The sequence below is a fragment of the Pleurodeles waltl genome, chromosome 3_1 (genome assembly GCF_031143425.1).
Source record: "Pleurodeles waltl isolate 20211129_DDA chromosome 3_1, aPleWal1.hap1.20221129, whole genome shotgun sequence".
Lineage (NCBI taxonomy): Eukaryota > Metazoa > Chordata > Amphibia > Caudata > Salamandridae > Pleurodeles > Pleurodeles waltl.
The window spans coordinates 2000887472-2000904937 of NC_090440.1; the positions used below are offsets into that span (position 1 = coordinate 2000887472).

At 45.9% G+C, this 17466-nt stretch overlaps 1 protein-coding gene across 5 annotated transcripts in view; it reads left to right on the top strand.

Annotated features, from left to right (window-relative positions):
• BRIP1 (BRCA1 interacting DNA helicase 1) overlaps positions 1–17466 on the top strand; it is a 967251-nt gene that overhangs the window by 137181 nt on the left and 812604 nt on the right. For all 5 annotated transcript variants that reach the window (XR_011201660.1, XM_069226443.1, XM_069226446.1 and 2 more), the window contains one exon: positions 9815–10018. Coding sequence is in view for 4 of the 5 variants with exons in the window: in XM_069226443.1 (XP_069082544.1) it covers positions 9815–10018 (204 nt within the window). In the remaining variant the exon portion in view is untranslated. The remainder of the gene's footprint in view (positions 1–9814; positions 10019–17466) is intronic.

Genomic DNA, 17466 nt, shown 5'->3' on the forward strand with positions numbered 1-17466 from the left:
TTCCCTAGGTGCCGGCTGAGCTAGAGGCCAAAATCTACAGGTAGGTACTTTGCAAAAAACACCTCTGTTTTCTTCCAAAAATTTGGATGTGTCCACGTTGCGCTTTGGGGCGTTTCCTGTCGCGGGCGCTAGGCCTACCCACACAAGTGAGGTATCATTGTTATCGGGAGACTTGGGGGAACGCTGGGTGGAAGGAAATTTGTGGCTCCTCTCAGATTCCCGAACTTTCTGCCACAGAAATGTGAGGAACATGTGTTTTTTTAGCCAAATTTTGAGGTTTGCAAAGGATTCTGGGTAACAGAACCTGGTCCGAGCCCCGCAAGTCACCCCTCCTTGGATTCCCCTAGGTCTCTAGTTTTCAGAAATGCACAGGTGTGGTAGGTTTCCATAGGTGCCGGCTGAGCTACAGGCCAAAATCCACAGGTAGGCACTGTTTTCTTTAAAAAATTTGGATGTGTCCACGTTGCGCTTTGGGGCGTTTCCTGTTGCGGGCTCTAGGCCTACCCACACAAGTGAGGTATCATTTATATCGGGAAACTTGGGGGAACGCTGGGTGGAAGGAAATTTGTGGCTCCTCTCAGATTCCTGAACTTTCTGCCACAGAAATGTGAGGAACATGTGTTTTTTTAGCCAAATTTTGAGGTTTGCAAAGGATTCTGGGTAACAGAACCTGGTCCGAGCCCCGCAAGTCACCCCTCCTTGGATTCCCCTAGGTCTCTAGTTTTCAGAAATGCACAGGTTTGGTAGGTTTCCCTAGGTGCCGGCTGAGCTAGAGGCCAAAATCTACAGGTAGGTACTTCGCAAAAAACACCTCTGTTTTCTTCCAAAAATTTGGATGTGTCCACGTTGCGCTTTGGGGCGTTTCCTGTCGCGGGCGCTAGGCCTACCCACACAAGTGAGGTATCATTTTTATCGGGAGACTTGGGGGAACGCTGGGTGGAAGGACATTTGTGGCTCCTCTCAGATTCCCGAACTTTCTGCCACAGAAATGTGAGGAACATGTGGTTTTTTTGCCAAATTTTGAGGTTTGCAAAGGATTCTAGGTAACAGAACCTGGCCCGAGCCCCGCAAGTCACCCCTCCTTGGATTCCCCTAGGTCTCTAGTTTTCAGAAATGCACAGGTTTGGTAGGTTTCCCTAGGTGCCGGCTGAGCTAGAGGCCAAAATCTACAGGTAGGCACTTCGCAAAAAACACCTCTGTTTTCTTCCAAAAATTTGGATGTGTCCACGTTGCGCTTTGGGGCGTTTCCTGTCGCGGGCGCTAGGCCTACCCACACAAGTGAGGTATCATTTTTATCAGGAGACTTGGGGGAACATAGATTAGCAAAACAAGTGTTATTGCCCCTTGTCTTTCTCTACATTTTTTCCTTCCAAATATAGGAGAGTGTGTAAAAAAGACATCTATTTGAGAAATGCCCTGTAATTCTCATGCTAGTATGGTCACCCCGGAATTCAGAGATGTGCAAATAACCACTGCTCCTCAACACCTTATCTTGTGCCCTTTTTGGAAATACAAAGGTTTTCTTGATAACAATTTTTTACTCTTTATATTTCAGCAAATGAAACATGTGTTTTCTACTTTTTAGAAATGTTTAGGTTTCTGGGATCCAGCATTGGTTTCATGCCCATTTCTGTCACTGACTGGAAGGAGGCTGAAAGCACAAAAAATTGCAAAAATGGGGTATGTCCCAGTAAAATGCCAAAATTGTGTTGAAAAATTGGGTTTTCTGATTCAAGTCTGCCTGTTTCTGAAAGCTGGGAAGCTGCTGAGTTTAGCACCGCAAACCCTTTGTTGATGCCATTTTCAGGGGAAAAACCACAAGCCTTCTTCTGCAGCCACTTTTTCCAATTTTTTTTGAAAAAAACTAAATTTTCCCTGTATTTTGGCCAATTTCTTGGCCTCCTTCAGGGGAACCCACAAAGTCTGGGTACCTCTAGAATCCCTAGGATGTTGGAAAAAAAAGGACGCAAATTTGGCTTGGTTAGCTTATGTGGACAAAAAGTTATGAGGGCCTAAGTGCGAACTGCCCCAAATAGGCAAAAAAAGGCCTGGCACAGGAGGGGTAAAAGGCCTGGCAGCGAAGGGGTTAATGCAGTGGTTCCCAAACTTTTTCCATCCCCGGCTCCTTTGACCTATTGGCCGTGTTGGCCACGGCTCCCCATTATGTTACTTTTTTTTGGCGGGTGGGGGAACGTAATCCCAGCCTGTACCTGTACCTACACTATTTACAGTTTGTCTTCTTTATTCTCTCGTTCAGGTTCCTGAAAACCATTTATTGGAAACTATTTTTGTTTTTTTGTCATAGGGATATTATTATTGGTACTTTGGCGCCCTCCGCTGGTCACAATATTTAATGCAGGGGGTTTAGTTTTCAATACCACGATGAAAAGCTACCGATTCAAAGCACCTCCGAGTGGTTTCCAGACTGTGTGCGGCGCCCCTGGCTAGTTTTGACGGCGCACCAGGGAGCCGCGGCGCACAGTTTGGGAACCACTGTGTTAATGATACTGTAGTAAGAGACTTTTCGTTCGTTCCCACTCTCTCCTTCAGTTTACGGTGGTCATCTCGCAACAATGAGAGGTCCGATGATAGATTGTCAATTTTTTGTTCAAGTGCTTCACGGGATTCTTTAATGGCTAGAAGGACCGTGTCCAGCGTTGTTTCTTGCTGTGACCGAATTTCTAAGTTAGCTGGGTTAATAGGCTGGTTAGGTGGTTTCGAATTGTGGGCTCCATTTGATTCTGGTCTTCTAGTTTTTTAGGTTTCCCCATGCTTGACACAGATCTGTGATTGGGTGGGCAAGCGGTGTGAGGAGGGGTCCTAGTCAATGGTGTCCGCTCAGTTAGACCCTCTAGTCTTATCAGGTCTCTCTCTTCCTCTCCCAGGCGTGGATCGGGGGGGGGAGGCGGTGGAACTCCCTCACCCCCCTACTTTATGTCCCCTATTTTCCGGCGACGTCTGTCTGGATCTCTCTGTTTTAGGCGAACGAAGGGGCGGGTAGAAGCAAGTACTGCGTTTGGTGTCTTGTTCCACCCTGGGCGGCAAAGATAGAGGTAGAGTGATTCCACCTTCTGGTCGCAACTTTAGTCAGCACGAGTGCTTCTGAGTTAAGGAGCGCATATTTTTTAGGGCCCGTAAACTATCCTCAGACCATTAGAAGGTGTAGCCGGGCATCGGGCCTCCCCGGGGGACCCTACGGCTTTAATCAGATATTCCTCTTTATTATTTTTCCCCCACTCCGGTAGGGGGTACGTCCAAGGCAGGCTGGCCCCAGCTCCGATGGTCAGATGTGGGCGTGGGGGCCGCTCCTCCTCCCCCCCCTTTCCCTTTCCGTTGCTAAGGCTTTCTGCTCAGTAATGGGCAAGTGGAGGGCGAGGGTCCCTCTTTCTTGATCCCTCCCCTTATTTACTGTTCTGAGGCCGCCGGGGGGGGGCCTCGGTCCGAGCCAAAAGGGAAAGTCCAGGCCGAGGGCGCCATCAAGTCTTTGCAATGTTTTTAGGGCTCCAGCAGTACCGAGGGCCCGCTCCGCCCTCCCTGTCGCGGCGCCCTCCAGCTGATCAATTTCGATCTTCAGCCGCGCGCCTGGCCCGTGGATCAGCGGGAGTCCCCCGCACTCCGAACAGCCTCAGTGCGGCCCGAGGCCCTCGAGCTGGCCGCTCCACAGATTTTGCCTCCCTGGCCGGTAGGCCACAGTCTCCTCCTCCTCGTGCGGACGGGGTTTCGGGTCCACTCCACTCAAGTGCCCCTCACTCACCAGTATCGCCGGGGGCTCGAGCGATCTAGAGGGATTTCCTGGGCAGCTTGGGTCAATCTCCAGGTGTTGCGGTCGTTCGACTCCTCAGTCTCACTTCCTCTTCCTCGGTCGGCAGCTCCGGAGGATGCGGTCGCCATTTTGTTTTTTTCAGGCCGCCAGTGGAGCTCGCCTTTTGCCGCATTTGCCAAAGCGGAATCTCCTAGTAAGCGGCTTCCCCAGGTGCTGGTCCCTTATCGGGGCAGGTGCCTGCGGGCAGTTGTCACCTCGGGGAGCATTGCTGGGTGTCAGTGACGGCCAGGCCCCGATCACCGCCTGCTGGTATAGATGGTGGCCATGTGGTGTCAGGATAAGTCGGAAGCAGCACAAGCATTCAGAGATCCCCAGGATAGCACCACTCAGTGTCTCTCAGGTGTCCCTCCAGGCTCCCAAGGGGTGACATCTTGGTGAAGTCTCAGGACTCAATCTGCCCCGTCTAGGAGGCTGCCTATGTAAAGCAAGGGCTTGACCTGGGGCAGTACCAGCAGCAGCTCTAGCAAGTAACGATGAGGATTGGAAGTCCTGGAAAAGCCACCTCCCCACAACCAATCTGGGTGCCAGTGTTTATACTCGGAGGGGCCCAAGCGATATAGGTGTTGTAAACATCTAGGTGTGGCTCCCACTGTGGGAGAGGCCTCTTTTGTGTACCCTTTCCCCAGTAACTCACCAGAATGTCTTTTGTGTAATGCTTAAGAGCCGACACTCATCACAGGTCCCTAACCAAAGCAACAGGGGACACATCCTGCCTCCACCCATCCATGGGCAGACCAGATCCACGTTGGAGAGGGATCCGATCCTCTGTCCCTCCTGGCAACACCAGCAGATTCAGGCGTCGTTGCCTGCTTTTGTCACATAGGCTCTCCTAGACACCACTGGTGGGTAATCCGAGAATCCCCGGGGGAGTCTCCCGACATCAGGATGAACAGATGGAGGTGCCAGCAGGTGGCCAGCCTCGGGTCTCTTGGCGTCGACAGCAGGTCCATCATGGTGTTCAGCAACCAAGTCCTCGGTGAGCCTGCCGGCTATGGCTGCAGCAGGTGCGGCCAAAGCCCACACCTGCCTTTTCCCCAGGGGGGGGACTCTGGATATGCCCGCGCAGGTCTCAAGGTGGCCCAGCAGGTTCCAATGAGGAGCGGCAGCTGCAGTTCTACTCAAACTTTGTTAAATCACCCGGGCTGGCCGTACACGCATCGGTCGTCAGAATCAGCAAGTGTCAGGGCCATCAGCAGACTCAGGACACCCCAGGAGAGGATCATTGGCACTCAGGTGGCAGTAGCAATGCTGAATGGCTCAGGATAAACTGGAGGTATGGGGAGCTCTCTCAACAAACTTCTTCCATCTTGGCCAGGCTAGCCAAGCCCGAGCTAACGAATTTTGTGCTGTCGCTGTCATCCATAATGGAGACTAATTCTCTATGAGATCAATTTAGTTTATTAAAGGTCCTAAATATTTTAACCGCTAACTTATTTGAATCTTACATAGTCAGATTTGGAAAAGTTGCTGATTGGTTTGTACAGAGCGAGGTTTGCCTTTTGGGAGAGTTTTCTAGCAATTTGTGTCTGTTTGGTCAATGCCCACTCATACCTATAGTTGCCCAGAACATCTTTTGAGTAAGTTATACTTTATTTGACAATTTTGCTATTCTAGATGTTTGTCCAGCATTGGAATAATTGATACAGTCTCTGTGATTTGAAACAAGACCCTCCTTTAAATTTGACTAATGATGTAAAATATCCTCTCCTTGGTCTGGGTGGGGAAACGGAGTAGAGTTGTGCTGTTGGAAATGTCTTTTTCTGCATTGTCATCCCCAGACTTTTTGCCTTCCTTCTCTGATTTTTCTGACTTATTTTTGCTGGCCTTGGGGATCTGTGCAGTTTACCACTGCTGACCAGTGCTAAAGTGCAGATGTTTTGTCCTCTAAAACATGGTAACATTGGCTTCTCCACAATTGGCATATTTAATGTATTTGTAAATCCCTAGTAAAGTGGAATATATGTGCCCAGGCCCTATAAATTAAATGCTACTAGTGGGCCTGCAGCACTGATTGTGCCACCCACTACAGTAGCCTCTCAAACATGCCACTGCAGAGCCTGTATGTGCAGTTTTAAACTGCCCTTTCGACCTGGGAAGTGTACCCATTTGCCAGGCCCAAACCTTCGCTTTTATTGCATGTAATTCATCCCAAAGACCCTAGTCACCCCCAAGGGGAGGGTGCAGTGTGTATAAAAAGTTGGACATGTACTTTTAAAGTTTAACATGCTAAATTCGTTTTTCACTATTGGAAGGCCTATCTCTCCCACAGAGTAGTGTTGGGCTTGCCTTAAAACATCTTTTAAGTACAACTTCCTAAAGGGAAGAGATAGAAATATAGAGTTTGGTGTCCCTGGACTCACAATTTCAAATCACAACTTATGGTGAAGTCGAGTTTTAAATTGTATGTCTGTAAAGGCCACTTGTAGAAAGTTGGCATTTTCTTACTTTAACCATTCTGTGTCTCTGTCTGTCTCTGAATATATGTCTGGGGAAAATGACAGCTGGACTTTGTGCATTCCCAGTAGACAGTCACACACAAAAGGAGCTGGGGGTGGCATTAGCATATTGATATCCCATCACCAGGCTGATGGGTCTTTTGGAGTTACGTTGGGGGGGGAGTTGCCACTTTCTGCTGAGTAGGGCTGTGCCTCTCCTCACACAAAGGGCTGCATTACCTCCTGCGTAGTGTCTGGACCAGGGAGGACAGAAAAGGGACGCTGTGGACTTCTAAGGAAGGTCTGGAAGTTTCTCTAAACTTCCAGAACCTGGGTACTACAGTATAAATGCTGGACCCCAAACCTCACCAAATCAGAACTCCTCTGGGACAAGCACTCTGCCAAGAAGGATTGCTGCACTGCAGGAGAGACTGCCACTCTGCACTGCATTGCTGTGTTGGCCTACTGCAGCTGTGTGATTGACTGTAGGAAGGACAGCAACCTTGCTGCTGCTCTGTTGTGCTGGCCTGCTGCCTTCTATTCCTACTCTGCAGAAGAGAGACTGGACTTGCCTCTCTGTGACTACTAGAAGGGTCTCCGAGGGCTTGTTGGCTTGCCCTTGGTTTTCCCCGCGAGGTCGTTGTATGCCTGTCCGTTCTAGAGCATGCCTAGACCTCAAGGAAAAGAAGCCAGTGCGGGACTCTGCCAACCCACAACAAAAGGATTGTGCCATATTTGACTGGGGCCTGGATCGTGCTGTGGAACTCGGCCCATTGCAATCTCCTGGGTAGCCTACTTTCTGTTTTGCATGCCTGTTTGGGTAAAGACCCATACCGCCGGGAGCCTGCAGCCCCTACAAGTAAACTGAGTGCAAGGCTATGGGCAGCGGAGACACCCGCCTACCTTGGGAGAAGCCAGCTGTTGGCGCAAGCTGGCCCTGTGTGTGGGCGAAGCCACCAATACCAGCAACCCCAAGCATCAGGCTGCCCGCAGCCTGTGAAACTGCACAGCAGCGCAACTCTCCCCTCGGAGACTCGGCTCTGTGTACAAGGCCACTTCCCCTACCTGCCAGGGTCGCTCCCTTGGCTGTCTGTCTCGCAGAGGTCCGCTGTCAGCAGAGCCGGAGATACCGCTCCTGGTTTCAAGGAAGCCCCGGGATGCATAAAAACCCGCAACTGCATATCTGCCGTGAACTAATGCCGTAACTCCCATAAAGGGAGCGCTCCACAGATTTTGCACTGGAAGCTTATTCTCCTAATGTCACTCATTGATCTATTGGGGAATCCACCAGAGGAAACACTTTACCCTCTCTTCAACCTTATAACTTGTGCACCACAAAACCGTAAGCTCACCTCTGACACTACGAGGAGACTCGCAGTAATCTTTCCCTAAACTCATAGCTGAGCTCTCATGCAATCTAATTTAAGGCATAACATCTAGCTAATTGTTTGAATTTTTGTTGTGTTGGTCTTAATTCAATCAGATAAATATAATTTATTTTGCTAACTTTGTGTTGAATCCTTTTGTAACATCTTTCACTGTGGTACTATAAATTGAGTGTTGCACAAATACTTGACACATTGCCTCTTAAATTAAGCCTGACTGCTCTGTTCCAAGCTAGAAGGGGTAGAGCACAGTTATATTTAGGGTGTGTATTTAACTTGCGCTCACTAGAGTGGTGGGCTCTGCCTGGCTTAGGTGCATACCCTAGCCAACCAGAAACCCCATTTCCAACAATCTCAAAGAGGGGTGAGTGGATGTGCCTGACCTCGAGTTGTATTATTATGTGGCTAAGCTACAGCATGGAAACATGGTGGTTCCCAGTGGAGGATAACTGGGAAAAGAGATTGTTGAGAGACACGTGTGGTAGGTAACGCACCTTTAATGATTTCGATGGAAGGGCCAGGGTACTGGCTCACTTCCCCTATCTGGTGCGACAGACAGGAAATATGGGAGAAGGTGATTAGCAGGGTACTTAAACGACCTTAACTTGGAACAGAGCTGAGCATTTGGTCCTTGGTGCTGTTCAAGTGCATCAGAGCAGTGATGCCAATGTCCTGATGGAGAGCAGGGGGATGTGAGATTCTGGGAAATGTATCCCCCGATGAGACGTTTATCACTTTTGAGAATGCGTGTATGGAATTCTCAGTGGGGCCCGGCCAATTCCTTCAATACTCTATAATCGCTGGTGCGACTCAGGAAATCTGGACGGGGTTTCCTGTGACCCCTAGGAGGTTGGACACATTGCAGCTGGTACTATCGCTGGGCGATGCACTGCTTTCAGTGTCTTAGTTTTATTGGGCGCTCAAGAAGGTTTGTGTTGGGCAGAACATTCCGGCTAGACAGGCCTGGTGGGAAGATGTGGAGGATGATACGACTGAGAACGAGTAGGAGGCCTGCGCACTTACCCAATGAATGTCCTGTAATGCCAGGTTCAAGTTAATGCATTTCAATTTGCATCACACTTATCTGACACTGATTAAATTGAGCAGAATGTATGCTGGCAGGGTGGTGGACTGCCTTAGATGTGGAGCGGTGGGGGCCTTGTTTCTTCATGTGGCCTGGTTGTGTTCGACAGTCCATGCATTGTGGGCAGTGGTAAGGGAGAGAGTGGGGAAAGTGACTGGTGTTGTGATTGCAGAGGCACCCGAAGGGTGGCTTTTGGGTATAGGTAAGTAGTCACGGAAGGGGGCGATACATTGAAAGTTTCTACAATTGCCATTAGTGGTAGCCTTGAGATAGGTGGTGGTAGGGTGGCTTGGTCGGAGAATTCTCTTGATGGTCCTATGGTGCAGGGAAACAGTTGAGTGGGCCTTGGCAGAGACCATGCACATCCAGATGATTAGGATGGATAATAAGGTGAGGGAGGATCTAGATGTTTGGGCGGGACTGCTGGAGACTTTTCAAGGGATTGAGGAAGCCATAGGGGACCTGGAGGCAGGACTGCAGCTGGGGGAAGGGAGTGTAATAGGTGCGAGTGTCGAGGAGTGGGAGAATGAAGGGGCGTGATGGTGTTCGGTATTGCTGGGGTAGAAGATTGACTTAGCACTCACAATGGGGAAAGTGCAGTGTGGAGGAGTCCCTTGGTCAATCTGTGACATATGTGAAAGAGTTGTAAATATATGTACATTGATTTTGGAAGTGGGATTGTCCTACCTGCTGCACAGAAGGTGTTGGTGATGATTACTAGTACTGTGGAAATGCTGTTGACGATGTTCTTGATGACCAGTTGTGTATCAGTGCAAAGTGTGTGTGTGTGTGTGTGTGTGTGTGTGTGTGTGTGTGTGTGTATATATATATATATATATATATATATATATATATATATATAAAATAAAATGTAACATCCAGATCTGAAGGAGAGCTCAAGGTTCTGTCTCTCTGAGCTTGATGATGGGTGTTCTTGGATGCAACTCTGCAGAGTGCATACTTCTGTGTGACAATCATGTCATCCCAGGCTCTTTTTATGATGTGACAGGGACGACCTTTACTCTATAAAGATGCACGTTGTATTTCAGTCTGTTGTGTTAATGGTATTTTACTCTTACTTTCTCAGGAAAGCCTGCTAACGATCCAGGGTTCGGGAAGGAGTGTAAGAAACCAGAGAGTAAGAAACCAGAGACTTTTGACCGATGTCGGTGCAAATGCCATTCCAGTCCAATTCCTACTCAAGACGCGAAAGAAATAAACCCAGGATCATCATCGTCCTGTCACAGCCAATCACAATTTTCTAGAAATTACACCTTTCCCTCTGATGATGGTAACTCGTTCAGAATTACTTATTTTATAACTTCTGCTTAGGAAAATAATAAAAGCAGCCTTTTAGCTTTTTAGTCTGATCCTTTCTTTTTTAACTGATGGATGTTGCTTTGAAAATTGCTATGTTCAAAGTTTGTTATTGTTAAAAGGATAGAACATTTATTGTACATGTTGAGTGTTAATTGACATCCAGCATGTGGCACGTCAGTAGCTGGCTTGAGGGACCTCAGTCTGTAAATCATCCCACTGACATCACTGTGTAGGGCAGGGAGAAAGAAAATGTGGGCGGTGTTATGGAATGGAAAGCTGTACATGAAGGAGAGTCCTAGGAAACCTGCACTCTCATGGAGCACTGTAAGAAAGCGAAAAAAGTAGTTCACTTTGGATGGATACAAACCATTAAATCAAAAAGATGGTAATGGGGCTGTACTCCAGGCACAGGTTGGAGGGGAGGCAAGCCAAGGAATTAGAAGCAATCGAATTAGAGTGGCAGTTAAGCCAGCCAGTGGAAAGCAGTGGCGGGTTGTAAGCTTACTGGAAGTTTTTGGTAAGCTCACCACAAGTCTTTGCAAACTGACAGTTTGCGCTGTCTGGTAGGCGAGACTTCAAAAGGTACTGACATAGATGAGTGTACTTATTCCCACCCTCTGAGAGGGAAAATAGATATACACAAATAAAATATAGTTGCCTTTTGATAAGCACTAAACAATCCTCTTGCACATCAGTGGAACTTTTTCAGTGAGACCGTATTTTTTATGAGTGTACCTTGCAACATGAAGCGGAAGGGTATTGGACACGGAGGTGGCCCACAGAAGTTGTAGTTCACATAAATGACATTGAATGCATCCACAGCCTCTCACAGCAGTGGTGCTGGCAAAAATGTGCAGGTTAAGGAAGATTGCAGCAGGCATAGTAAAGCTTTAGTGTTGGCTGAATTATTGAAATGCTGGAGACCATGTTCAGTTTTCTTAACAGGTGTTACTCTTGGGTGCCTGAATTAGCCTTTGATTCCGTATTTCCCATCTGTGCTTATTTTCAAGTTTTGACTAGCATTACCTGGCAAATGTGAATGATGCACTAACTGCAATATTTGTGTATGTGCATTTCGGTGACAGCGACTCTGCTTAGAGTTTAATGCATGTGGGAAATATCTTTTTGTTGCTAGTAAGTGGCCCTCTGGCAAACATGCATGAAGGTTACTCGCCACCCTCCAAACAATATATGCCACCTAATGTTGATGCTTACACGTTTGTGAACATTGTCCGTGGGAACAAAGGTTATGGGAAGGGGGTTATAAAATATACTTTTCCCCTTCACATTCCCACATGGGGCATTTAGCCAGCTCTACAGGAATAAACAATGCACATATTAACACCAAACTTGGATGAAGGCAGAGAGCCCGGTTTCCTCTGTTTGCTGTGATTTCGACCTTTACCGGATGCGTGGCCAGTTATCCGAAAATAAAATTACTGGGGCCACAACGAGGCAGGGTGACATCCATACACCCTCGGTGATATTTGAAGCGATTCTAAAGTTCGATTTGATTACCAGAATCAAACAGCAAAATTTGGCCCCAGTGTCTGCAAACCTAATTTTAGGTCCATAAACATTTCACAATTCCATGCTGCACTTATAGTGAGGTGCAATTAGCTCTTTGTATACCTAATTCTGCATGAATGGGAAGCCACTGCTTGAATTGTGTACTGCGTGAATGCTGGACAAAAATATGTTTTCATTTGTTTATGACTTTAGCATCATTTGATGAATTATCACGTCTACATACTTTTCACTTTGGAAAATGGTCATGAGAGAGAAAGGTCTCCATTAGAGGATGTTCTTAACAGTAACATAGCTCCATGCATTAGCGGATCGATAGAAAGTGAATTTAATCACATTTTTCATGCAACAAGCGCATTACATTGAAAATGCCTGCGACAAACATTTTCTAACTTTTCTTTTTTTATTTAAATGAAAATGCAACAACCAGTCTTAAAGCATATTTCACTGAAAACACCCGCATTTATCAAATTTTACCAGATGAAAGGGAACTACTGTGGCTCAAAGGGTTTCCCTATTCCAGACATTTGTAAGGTAAACCACCTGTAAGTCAGTTCATAATTGTAAGGACTTTGTGGTGATTCTGACACCAGGACTGATACCGTAGTAGGTTAAGCCCCTCTCCTTAATGTATTTACCTAATTTCATTTTTAAAAAAAGTTTATTTCGGAATAATTACATCCTTAAAACATCATAACATATAAAATGCATAACATACAATACATTAAAATAAACTGGTGTATAAGATCATTATTACATCAATTCCCCTACCAAGAATAAACATGCAATGGTCTTGAATGGATAGATTAATTATTGTGAAGCAGATTAAAAAAATAATTGCTGGGGACATTTAAACAAGGGCCTTCGTGATTAGTAGCGACATCTGCATTAAGCTCAGATATCACACAATTTAAGGTGCTTCTTGTAAAATGCTACATGCAGTTTGCTCAAATATACATTCAATAGGCCCAGACCTAGGGCCATCACAAACCGTGGACAGGCCCACAATAGGATCAGGGATTAGACAATTTACTTCGCTTTATGCATAGTGCTGCGTGCTGACAGGTCACAATGAACTAATAAATACACGCTGCAATGCGAAGTGATTCAACTGTTGCTAGAGCTTTGCATCCAGCCCAATAATGTTGCCACAGAACAGGCGTATACATCGCCTGGGATCGGATTGTAAGATACTCAAATCCGTTCGGCAATTTCTTGTACCCAGAGTTTGACAAACCTAATTTAATTTATTTTTTCCTTTCATTGCTTTCGATTTTTCCCTCCAAGTATAGTTTATTTTTCAGTTTACTAACGTAGTACATTGTTCATCAGATAGAATTCCATGAGCAAAAATAAAAAAAATATGTGGCTGTAAGCGTCGTTTTGTGTCATTGTAATCCTCTCTGAATCCATACACATCCCACCAGCTGTCCCATTGCATAAAACTTTACTTTTGTCGGAGTACTGTCACTGTTTTCCTTCAGTAAGGAACTGTCTGACTGGTGCTGCGGAGTTACACTGGAAGGTGACAGCCTATGGAATTCGGAAAGGTGCAGTGTGTGAGTTATCTGCACAGCCTGTGATACAGGTTATATTTTGCCTCTTGTACAGCCCATGACAGAGGCTCCATTTGCCTTTTTAGTTTTTTTCATAAAATATATAAAAAAATAGTGGTGCTTTTCCTTAAGTGTGCTGTATAGCTGAGTTGCCTGATTGGATGCATTTTACAAAATGTTGCCTCTGATAAGCGTGTCCTATTTAATTTAAGGCTTTTTTATATGGAAATATGTTACTAAAAAGTAGAGTAGGGAGGTACACATGCATTTTTTCTTCATGAATTAAGAGAGAATACTGATCACAGAGAAATAGGATAACATGTAAATATGTTTAGTTTATCAGGGTAGAACATGAACATTGCATTGCAGATTCAAGCTCTCATAGAGAAGGATGGAAAAACATTGGAATGGGAATTGTGCGTTATGCATCAGTGCAGCTGACAGTGGTCTTTGGACTTTGCTATTTTCTAGTAGGTGACAATACCCTCCTCTGCCCTTAGGTAAGCGGGGTATACATGCGACCCCCAACCCCCGGACGGTAGGCAAGTTGGATGAAAAAAGTACCCTCACCGTGCCTTTGGATAAGGTGGCGTGGTGGTAAAATATATATATTGCCGTCTTTGTACGAGTAGGGCATGTGACAAGAAAATTAAACCTCCCATCCTTGTTCAACATGGAATGGCTAGAAAAGACACCCCACGCCCCTGGTCTTGGCGAATGGGGCCTTGTGTAAAGTGGAAATGGTGTTTATACTTAATATCTCCCCTTGTTTGAAAGCACCCTTAGACTAGGAAAAAAACATTACATCTTTCAGAGCTACTAATGGTGTACATCATCAAAAAGTGTATAAACTCTTCTGGTTTCGCGCACGCAGTGAGATAATAAAAAATGAAAAAGTAAGACTTTTTAAGGAATTTCACACATTTTAGTGCTACAACTGTGCTTTCCCAGAATTCACCATTTTGTGCCCATGGAAGTCAAGAACAGGTGATAGTCGCATCTTGTTCACATTTGCACTTTTTGGCGAAATTTACAAAGATTGTCTCAGGACGAGGTTTATGAATAACCAGAACCGCTGGATGGCAGTATTACACCATTTTACACAGTGAAATGTCATCTACACTAGAGCACACACACTCGGATACCTTCTCATTAATTTTGTCAAAATGTGTAGGAATTGCATAATTTCCCTAAAAGATAGATTTATCCAATGGGAGGCTTGGAGCAATATTTATTCTGTTTGATTTCCTTATCAGCTAATTGGACTAAGGATGACAATGCCTTTAAATCATGCAAAACATGCAAAGACACTGCTCAGCTTTTTATAGCCATTTGTTAAAGTCGTATTCTTGTCTTAAAAGTAAATAAACCATTAACATCCCAAGTACAGTTCATTATTAGCGGATTGGTAGCTTAACATTAGACAGAGAAGTTGTCAAACTGGTATTTTCTACAAAGCAAATGTTTTGCGCCAGCAAAATATCATACCAAGAAAGGCAACCTTCAGAATATTTCCTGTTTGTCCGGATGAACCCTTGAAACATCGCAAATCCTGATTTAAAATTTGAGTACCAATATGAAAGATTTCTCCCTCCAGGAATTTTTCCAAATTACTTTTTTTGTTTTTACAAATAGGATATCAAAACCTCAGCCGGTAGGGATGCGTGTGACTTAAATTAAGTTTTTTTTCCCCCCTAGGTGTGTGTTTTCTACTTGTTATGGTGTTGTTTTCTCTGCTTGCCTCATCAAAAAGTTCCTTGTTTTTTTTTCTTTCCCATTTTCTGGTCTTTTTTGTTTTTACTCGAGATTTTTTTTTTTTTTTTCAGCTAGGGAATTTAATATTCAAGCGCAAGGTTGTTTACATTTTAAATCCTGGGGCCTCATTCTGTCTGAAGAAGGTTTATTCCTGCATTTCCGTGTTCACTGGATCTAAGTTAACCCAATATTTCAGCCAGTGCCTGCCACAATGTGGTTTTAATTAGAACTGATCAGAATAACTTTCCACAGAGAAATAGGAATAAACACTATTGAATATGAGTATGAACTGGACTTACTGGATAGTCATTTACTAATTGTGGCACTATTGGATCTGCTCTGGGTGTGCTTTATGTTTATGCTGATGTGAGATTTCCTCCCACTATGTATGGCACTAGTTTGGTAGCATAGTACTTTCACCCGTCGAGCAGTCTGTTATCAAACCTAGAGACTACTTTGTCTACCTAAGGGAAGTGCGATATATAGTGTACCACTGCTACCATCTTGTTGCCACATCTTATGGGGGGCTTTCAAGACAGCATTGTGCGGCCATACCCAGGGTCTGATAGTGGGGTTGAGAAAGGAACGACTTATCCAGTGTGAGACACTGGAGAAAGAAATCGCCACATTGGAATCAGAGGTCGTAGACTCTGGTAGTAGGAGCTCAGGGACCTGGTAGAGAACAAAGCTCCAGCTCATGCGCTAGTTGTACAAAGGCACTTGTACAAAATTGGCCATAAGGCTAGAAAGCTCATAGCCTGGCTGGATAGACAAGGCAAGCGCTGAAACTGGGTAACCGGACTCTGGGACTCTGGGGGGGACTACACATACTACTGGGGAGGCCACAGTGGAGGCCTTTGCCACATACTATGAGCAAATGCACTCCACTACAACTACCCGATCCGGTGAAGACTGTGCTGACCTCCTTAAGGATCTTTCTCTTCGGGTTCTATCGAGTGAAGCTAGAGATGGACTAGAATTAGAATTGAAGATAGAGGAGATGGGCAGGGCAATCCGGAGCTGCACTCAATGGCTTCCCTGTAGAGTTGTATAAATGTATGGTTGATAAAATTGAGAAGCATAATGCTAGTCATGGTCAAGGAGGCTAGAAAGGAAGGCACCCTCCCGATAGACCAGAGATTAGCTACCATCGTCGTAATTCCCAAAAAAGGTAAGACGCCCACGGCTTTCAGCTCATACCGGCCTATATCCCTCCTGAACGTAGAGGCAAGATCTTAGCAAAGGGCTGGCTAATAGATTGAAGACAGTGATAACCACAGTGGTCCACCCAGATCAATCCGAGTTTATGCTACCTCGGGGAAGTAGATTGAATCTGAGGTGTCTGTACAGGATCTTGCGGATGACCGGGACACCCTACAATAAAAATGCTGTTCTGCTCTCCTTGGATGGAAGGATGGCATTGAATGGCCATACCTGTTCACAGCCCTCGCCAGACTGGGATTTGGCTGCTAATTCTGTAACAGATTAAGTTCCTGTATCATGACCCCTTGGCGAGGGTGAGAAAATGGTTCATTGTCCCATCCTTTTACCGTTCATAAGTGCACAAGGCAGGGCTGCCTTCTATCCCCATTGATTTTTGCTTTGGCATTGGAACCACTGGCCTCCTGGATTCGTCAGGACCCTCTCATATGGGGACTCGACAGGGGAGGAAACTGGGAGGAAAGAATCTCCCTACATGCTGACGACATCCTACTATATGCTACGTGGCCTCGCTTTACGGTGTACAGAATACTCCATATATTTCAACTCTTTGGAATCTATTCTGGGTAACAGATTAATTGGGTTAAATACCTTACCTTCTTTTTGCCATGTGTTAGGCTGACAATTCCGTCAGGGTGCGTGGCCAGGGTCCTGAGAGATTGTTTTCAGTATATAGAAATTTATATAATGTGAAACGCAGAGGATTTTTTAGGTAAAAACTTGTTTCCTCAGCTGGAGCACCTCTGCAATGATGCCGCTCACTGGCGGACACTCCCGGTGTCCCTGATAAGAAGGGCTGTGCTCTTCAAGATGATGGCCCTTCCCGCCTATTATATATTCCTCAAAATATCCCATATAAAGTGCCACCCATATTCTTTTGCAAGCTCAGCAATGAGCTGCGCAAGCTCCTATATCATGGGGGCAGTTTGCGCATTTCCCTCATTAAGCTCCAACAAGGGTTGTTTTGGGGGCTGACGGTGGTCCCTGACATAGGCACCTACTTTTGGGTGGTGCACTTGATTACAATTACTGACTGAGTGTTCGCGGATATGGGGCACCCGGCTTACTGAGTTGACAGCGAGGCTATGGGAATGCGTGGCAACCTGTTAATCCTATACATCAGGACACGGGAGGGACGGCTACAGATACACGCTCAATTGGTAGTGAAGATGTGGAGAGAGGCCACTAAATTTCTGAGATGGGAGGAGAAGCCTACAAACACGACCCCACTCTGGTGTAGCGGCCATCTGACCAGCTGAAGGAAGTCAGGAACCTGAAGGGTTTTCATAAATGGGAGCTGATAGGTATTGACCAGCTTGGAGATATTTGGAGAGGGTGGACACTACTGACCTTTGAGGAC